Raw genomic sequence first — 8533 nt, 5'->3', positions numbered from 1 at the left:
GCTGTTTGTGTCAGAATCAAACTAATGTAACCAATGTAGATTATACATAGTCAACGTAAAATACAAAACTAAAACTACAGGATTTTCGAAAGTTTTCCTAAATAATAAATAAATAAGTCTCTTTGTGCAGAAATATTTTATTGTACATTAATAACTTTAGACGAAATAAATATATATGATGATGAAATCTCAGTTGCTGAATGATTCATAATTATACATATACAAATAATATATATAATATACTGCACCTATTTTAAATGCTTAAATAATACGTCCGATGTTTAGTCTTTTATTCTTCGATGAAGGAGATTAATAGCTTTAGCTTTGAATACCACATAATATAATAATTTATCACAAACCTCCAGGGCAGTGCTTCCCAATCTCTTATTTTGCAGCCCCAAAGTTACTGACTATTTTCAAGGAGACCCATTAAGACTAACTTATAATAGCCTAGATACTGCGGCAAAATTACAAAAAAATGAAATGTGAAAAATCTCTCCTTGTCGCTGTCTTGACTTAGACGTGAAGATGTTAAAATCAATAGAAATGTAAACAATTTTGCCTGTTTGACATCTGTTCTTCCAGTTATTACTGCACTGCCATATGCTTCACGATAGAACTACTGTATACATGCATTAAACCTGAAAATAATATTTATCATAGGCCGCATTGTAATGTCAACACAATATGGAAATGCGGTTCCCATGTTGACGTCCTCCGGACAAAGCGAATGAATGAAGTGCTAGCTTGTTTGGCTTCCTTCGGATAGGAGCATTGGAGGCATTTATATCTCTCCTTTTCTTGCTTTTCGTGTTCGTGCTGATTTCATTAAACTCACTCATACATCCTGTACTGATCAACCTAAAATGCGACGCAACAATGCTCAATGTGCGTAAGTAGTTATACATGATTTTTGTGCTGTGACATGTTGTACTTTTTAGCGACTTGAAAGAGTTTGTGAAGCACCAGTAGGACTGGCCCACCTATCGTAAAGCACTCTTCTGTTGTAAAGCCGATTTGAAAAGCAAAAGTCTTAAGCAAATTGTCTTTTATAAGAACTGTTGACTCTAATTTAGATTACCCAGGAAAATAGAGTATATCGTTATTTTTTAGCAAAGTCGAGAAATTTGTAAGTATTATTGTATTCGAGTTTGCCATTGCTAGTATTTGTGTTCCCCCGAATTTTCCACAAAGGCGATATTCGGCGAAGTTATTCTGGTTTGGGTTCGTATTGGCCCATCCCTAGTATTTTAGAGTGGGAATGGTGACGTCAATTCTGTTTTGGAAAACTTTGCAACTGTCATTAGCTTCATTTCTCTTTCTACAGCATCGATCACAACTTTCACCAAGCAAACAAAAGATTACCTAGACTAAACGGACTGATATGAAAGAACTTCATTCTGCCACTATTTTGCCTACCCATTCATGCATCAGACCTAGGCAATAAAACGAAACATAAATCTGATCCAATAGATTCTGCACATGTATTCCCTAAAAATGTATTAATATACTATATTGTGTTGTCAGGTTAGGTTTGTGGCGAAATCTTTGTAATTATTTTTTATAACCCTGTGTTTTTGCGGTCATCGTGTGCTGCATATAGAATTATTCACTATTATGAAAGAAACAAATTGGGTTTCAGAAATATGCGCTTGTGATGAATAAAATTCAAAATCTGGCATATTAGATTTAAGTTAAAATGTGCAATTTTTTAAAAGTACTATCCTGCTTTTATAACAAATTACGAGAAAAAATTGCTTTTAAAAATGTTTACTGATGTTTAATTTGGAAGAATATTGAATAAAAATGCTTTAGATGTTACACAACAATTTTTTAAGTGAAAACTTTAGGGCTTATGAGCAGGGTCAAAGTTAAAATTTTCGAAAAAATTTTCAAATGTAGTTTTCATTGATCCAGCATGGGTTTAGTCTAGTTAACTCGAACTTCTTAAACATGACTTGAATATGAAGAACCCTGGCGCCCCGTTGAATCCAATAAAGATAACAAGATCAAATATACGATAAAGTATTACCCTTTTATGAGCAATATCTAAACTTTGTAAAAGACTTAATGATCACTGTTCTTAGATTATTTTCAAACCTTACATAAGTACATTGGACATTTGGAAGGAATCCCGTCGACCGTTCACAGTATTTTTCTCAAGTCTGGATTTAGCCGTCCGGCTGGCGTCAAACACCAATAAGCAGGTTCTATAACACGTTTTTAGTTATGTATTTATGAATGATTCAAGGTTTTTATAACTATTTCCTTGTCTTGTTTACTATACAGATTCGAGACAGAAATTTCAGTAAGATTACAACCCAAGGGCTCATGTACCTTTCTGCTCTATTCGAACAAAGATGCGAAGATATGTTGAACGAAACCAAATTCAAGTTTCAAGAAAACGGTTAAATTTGTGAATCTCATTCCAGACTAAAGTTTAATGAAATTTAACTGAAGCATGTTGTTTAAGCTTAGCTTGATTTTCATTTTTACAAATTATATGCGACATACAGTGCCGGCAAAAAGTTTAGAAACTTTTTGAAAAAAACTCAAAAAACAGTCTATTAAATTTTTTTCAATTGTTTATTCAAGAAACTTTACCATACATCATATACTTTCAATATTCACCAAATAGCGTCATCTGTACTAATATTTAATATGGTTACCTTTGTTTTTAATAACATTTTGTATACGGCAAGGCATGAAATCTGAGAGGTTTTTGCACGCATTTTCGTCAATATCCTTGCACCAAATCTCCTTAATAATTTGTTTAGTTCCCATAAACTTCCTGGATTTGATCCAGAAACTTTCTGTTTGATTATGGTCCACAAATTTTCAATCGAATACCTTTTGGCTCCTCACTGGTGAATTCTCGGTACATCCAAGCAACTGTCAAGCACCCTACGTTTGTCAAGGTTTGGGAGTGCTTTTCCAGCCAAGGCTGAGGGAGCACATATTTCCTACCTAAAGGTCAAACGATGAACGGAACTCGTTACATCAGTGTCCTAGATGCTCATCTATCGGCTTTTATGAACATTCACAGATGCACAAACTTCCAACAATACTCTGCACCATGCCATAAATCTAAGGCGGTCTTGAAGTGGTTTCAGATCAAAGATGTCGATTTGCTAAAATGGCCAGGAAATTCACCTGACTTGAACCCGATTGAAAATTTGTGGATCATAATAAAACAGAAAGTTTCTAGATCAAATCCAGGAAGTTTAGAGGAACTAAAACAAATTATTAAGGAGATTTAGTGCAAGGATATTGACGAAAATGTGTGCAAAACCTCTCAGATTTCATGCCTTGCCGTATACAAAATGTCATCAAAAACAAAATTATCATACTAAATATTAGTACAGCTGACGCTATTTGGTGAATATTGAAGGTATACGTTTTTTGGTAAAGTTCGTTGAATAAAAAATTAAAAAAAATTAATAGTCTGCTTTTTGAGTTTTTTTTTCAAAAAGTTTCTAAACTTTTTGCCGGCACTGTATATATGTTCTTATAATAGGTACATTTTGTCCGGGAAACTTTGATGCAGGGGAGGCCAGACCTGCTTCATGCTCGAGCCGCATATAACAAATTCCAGTTTTAAAAGAGCCACAACACAAACACAATAAAAAACACGAATTTGTTCACTCACAACGAAGTGTAGCCATTGATAACCACTAGTGCTGTGTGGTGATACTATGAGTCTCCACCTGGGCTTCACCAACTAACTCTTGTTGCAATTATTAGTATAACAGTAACCAAGACTTAAAACTAGGTCAGCCCTGACGTACAGATTCAATCTGACAGTTTACTTAACTACAGTGTACAAGTTCGCACACTTCTGTACAATAATGTACTTTTTGGAGTGTAATTTCATTATTACTAACAATGAGTCCATTGTTACTACGTGTGATAGAACGCATTGTTTCATAATCTGATCAAACAACTCTTCTAGACCGGGAAAATGCATGTCTAATTCAACAATGCTAATTCATTAAAGAGCCGCAATCAAAGGCTCAAAGAGCCGCAGTTTGGCCACCCCTGCTTTGATGGATTCATGTATTGGCCTCATGGACATGCACACAGTTTAGTGGAGGCTCTTTGTACGCCTGTCATTCCATATGGGAAAAGTGCGGAAGTGAGCCCTTTTCCTAATATTTAGATAATAAAGCAACTTAAACTGTGGTCATAATATCTAATAATTCTATCGTTCCAAAAAAGTGTATGTTTCCAATAATATTTTTGTAAACAATTAATTAGGTAATTAGGTCGTTTTCTTCTGCCACAAACGCATTTTGCAAAACGTCTCTGAACAAAGTGTTTAAAGAGGTTTTCCCGAAACAGAACGAACATTGGCGGCGCGAAACATTTTACTGCGTGCTTCAACTTAAAATCATAGAATATGCTTGTGAAGTTGACTTTATTTTTCATAAAACAGGAGCAAGTAAAACACATAAATGAGTTTCTTTATAAAAAATTAACTTAACTACATCAAAAATCCTTCCAAAGGAAAAACTATACGAAAGCTATTAGTGTTTTTATTTTAAGTTTGGAAATTATTTTCAGGTTTGTGTCGTGCAACGTCAAAGTGCTATCGGATCAATTATAGTAATTTATCTTTCTTTTAACCTAAAATATTCATCTTGCTTTCGATAATTTAGCACTCTGCGCATTCAATCCACTTCGTTTTTCGCGTGCTCGACAGCTTTGTATGACGCATGTTTTACACGATTGGTTTTGGCAATCTTGACTTTGATAATGATTTGCTCAAGCATTTTACGTGTGCTTGCTGAAAACAACACTTCTCATTTGATGAGTTCAGACAACATATAATTTGAAATTAAACTGCATGTAAACTTAATGTATACGAGCATAATTAATAATCAATTTTGTATTGTTACTATGTGCATTATACTACACGATCATAGAGGTGGAAGTACAGTAAAATACCCTGCATACGTTTAGCAGTTTTAAAAAAAATTATATCAATCTAAACTCAAGGCACTGCATATAAAAAGCAGTGTAATTGATATGATGTTTTGTCTTTGTACCTTAATTAGGTTTTGCGTTGATATTATAATTTAATATAATACTGTAACGTAAATTTTCTCCATTTTTAATCTACTGTAAATACCATAATTAAATGTCAGTTTCTGCATTGATAAAAGGTTTATCCAATTTAATCAGCCAATCTTTGAAGGAGTCGATTCTCGTGGCGAAATATATTTTCTGTCTTGCTATGCTTATAGTTGTTGGCATAACATTAAACAAAAGCATGCGAAAATTTTTCATTTTCAGATAACTTGAGCGGTTATCAGTTCTGCCAATTTAATGGTCAGTGGTATGACAAAGATGGCAAAACATGGTCTTATTGGGAAGATTGTAATATTTATACCGAACCTTTTTATACCTTCAGTGACTGGAATGAAAGTATAGGAGTGTGAAATTATAAAAAAGTTCGAGTCCGTAAAAAACTGACTTTTTCACGTGAACGTTTTTGGCTACGCCAGTTGACCCCAACCGTCATAATGACGTCGTAGTGATACAAATAAATTTCGATCTGAGCAACATACTTTTGCCGTGAAATGGTAAACTATAAGTACAACCAGGGTATAACCTCGTATAGCCGCCTCCTCGATACATCTACAGTTAAGTTGATGTATGAAATGGTATATGGTACGGACGATTTAAAACTTGGCTAAAACGTCTTTGCACGACCTAAACTCGACGATGGTTCCTCATCACCGCTTGGGTCCCGGATGTCGAGCTTAAAGTCTTTGTGCAAGTTCCGGTAGATATTCCTTTATTGTTTGTTTATTGTTCGAATTTGGAAATGATTATGTTAACCCCTTAGCAGAAGCAAGCGTCGTTAACATTTTGCTCAAACGCATTCCAATCTTTTTTTCCAATCAATTCCTGGAGACCTGGAGACCTAGAGACCTGGAGACCTGGAGACCTGGAGACCTGGAGACCTGGAGACCTGGAGACCTGGAGACCTGGAGACCTGGAGACCTGGAGACCTGGAGACCTGGAGACCTGGAGACCTGGAGACCTGGAGACCTGGAGACCTGGAGACCTGGAGACCTGGAGACCTGGAGACCTGGAGACCTGGAGACCTGGAGACCTGGAGACCTGGAGACCTGGAGACCTGGAGACCTGGAGACCTGGAGACCTGGAGACCTGGAGACCTGGAGACCTGGAGACCTGGAGACCTGGAGACCTGGAGACCTGGAGACCTGGAGACCTGGAGACCTGGAGACCTGGAGACCTGGAGACCTGGAGACCTGGAGACCTGGAGACCTGGAGACCTGGAGACCTGGAGACCTGGAGACCTGGAGACCTGGAGACCTGGAGACCTGGAGACCTGGAGACCTGGAGACCTGGAGACCTGGAGACCTGGAGACCTGGAGACCTGGAGACCTGGAGACCTGGAGACCTGGAGACCTGGAGACTTGGAGACCTGGAGACCGGGAAGAAAGATGCGAAATTATAAAAAAGTTCGAGTAAACTTATAATATACGCACAGTAGCCCACACAAATATACATACTATACTTTCGATTCTCATACTATCATAGGAGGCTGGGTAGTAAGTGGAGATTATATTAAGTAATATAATTAATAAAGAAGATAGCAATGACTTGCCTGCATTTTACCAACTATAAAACCTTTAGTTTCTATGTTTAGAGTGATTTAGTTAAGACATTTCTCAGGTTTTCAACTCGGCGCTTATTTAAAACGACAATTTCTCATAAGGTTGATAAAAAGTTAGTTGACTGAGGTTACATACCTCAAAAACAATTACTGAAACATATTTTTACTGCAGCCTGGTTTCCAGAATGTGTGTAATAAGCTACAATATGTTGGATTTACGGTTTCACTGCTATTCCTGGTGATTGCTTTATTCATCCTTACATACTTTAAGTAAGTCATTTCTAGAAAGAAATTAAATTTATTGCTACAAAATGCTGAAATAAACTAAAGTTTGACTACATTGGAATAAAATGTCTGTGATTTACTTTGTTGTATGTTAACAAGAAATTCCAGGTTTTGTGTAACTTTGAGAGATTTCTTTCAAACATACAGGAAACTTCGCTGCATACGCAATTATATCCACATCTGTCTAATGCTTTCGTTTATGCTTCGCTATGTGGTGAACATTGTGATACGAGCAAAAGATTGGTACGACTACGACTACGACAAGGACCACGACATCTTATCGGAAAAAATGCAGACTTTTAGAGAAAAGTTCGAAAAATATTGCGACCCATCTGGCAACGTTCTAAATCGTGCGGTAGGAACGAATCTTTTGTAAAAAATAATGTGATTTGCCTGACTAAACTGGACGAATTTACAACTTCTGACGTCATGCTTTCATCTTCCGAAACAGTATTATGTTTCATGTTGCCTTATTTATTTTTTAGGCTATTTGCCCTCTTCCAGTCAATTCCAATTACATTACCACCATGGGTATTTTGTATTATGCCATGACAGCAAATTATTTTTGGTTATTGATTGAAGGCGGTTACTTAATTGCAATGGTATATAAATCTTGCTAAAACAAACGACGAAAAAGTGGAAAAACTTTTAGCCTTTGTTCTTTTTGGTTGGGGTAAATATAACGATAAATATGACTAAACTAAGTAATTACTAATTAATCAGAGCTGGCCTTAGCAAGCGCGAGACCCAATGCAAGAAACGATGGCGGAGCCCTTTGCTGATTTTGAATATTTGATTGAATGTTGAATATTTATTTCGGCATTTGATTAAACGTCGTCATAATAAACTGCTCCCATTGAAGCTTTGCTTTGTGATATATTTTCATCTAAACAGTGTATTTCGAAAACAAATTGAGAAATAACACTGATTTATGCAACATACTTTACATTTTTATTTTCCTTTTGGCGATAAATAGTTTGGGACCTCAAAAAGTCCAACGCAGTCGCATTGCTCTCATTGGCCTAAGGCCGGCCCCGTAGTTACTTGTCCATTATGTCAAATGATGACACCCATATATACGTTACATAAGAACAACAGTGTTTCTGTGATAGTTTGTGACAGAGTATTTACATAGAGTTTTTGTTGTCAGGTGGACCTATTTTGTCGGTTGGTGTGTGGCTAGTTTTAGTAATTGCAGTTCAAAATCATTGCTGGAAAATTGACTCACAGCAGGAACAGTTTTCGTTGGCGGTTAACATCCCAATAATTTTATCTATCTTGGTATGAAAAGTAGATTTCAAATCTATGTTAGCCTACAACTTTCAATAAATTCCGGTTACATTGCTTAAGTCTTACTTGCAGATAAACTTTATTCTCTTCATCAACATTATGCGAATCGTTTTCTCGAAGTTGCGGGCTGAAGCCATGCAAAAGAAAGATAAGATTGTTAGACTTGCCTTATCTACACTGGCACTGGTCACTCTGCTTGGAACGCAACACACAGTGTTTTTCTTTCTATGGGTTGCATTAGCAAGTCTTGGTAATGACACTAAAGATGTTCGAAGTTTGGAGCTTGTTTGCATTTCTTTTCAAGTTAGT

The 8533-nt window shown here is 36.3% G+C and overlaps 1 protein-coding gene across 1 annotated transcript in view; it reads left to right on the top strand.

Annotated features, from left to right (window-relative positions):
- LOC143449235 (uncharacterized) overlaps positions 1-8533 on the top strand; it is a 29754-nt gene that overhangs the window by 19744 nt on the left and 1477 nt on the right. Inside the window, exons 14-15 of the mRNA XM_076949351.1 lie at positions 8085-8215; positions 8297-8527. Of these exons, the coding sequence (XP_076805466.1) occupies positions 8085-8215; positions 8297-8527 (362 nt within the window). The remainder of the gene's footprint in view (positions 1-8084; positions 8216-8296; positions 8528-8533) is intronic.

Source organism: Clavelina lepadiformis, chromosome 1, assembly GCF_947623445.1.
Source record: "Clavelina lepadiformis chromosome 1, kaClaLepa1.1, whole genome shotgun sequence".
NCBI lineage: Eukaryota > Metazoa > Chordata > Ascidiacea > Aplousobranchia > Clavelinidae > Clavelina > Clavelina lepadiformis.
The sequence above is the reverse complement of the archived record's forward strand: the minus strand, read 5'-3'. Positions and strand labels throughout refer to the sequence as shown.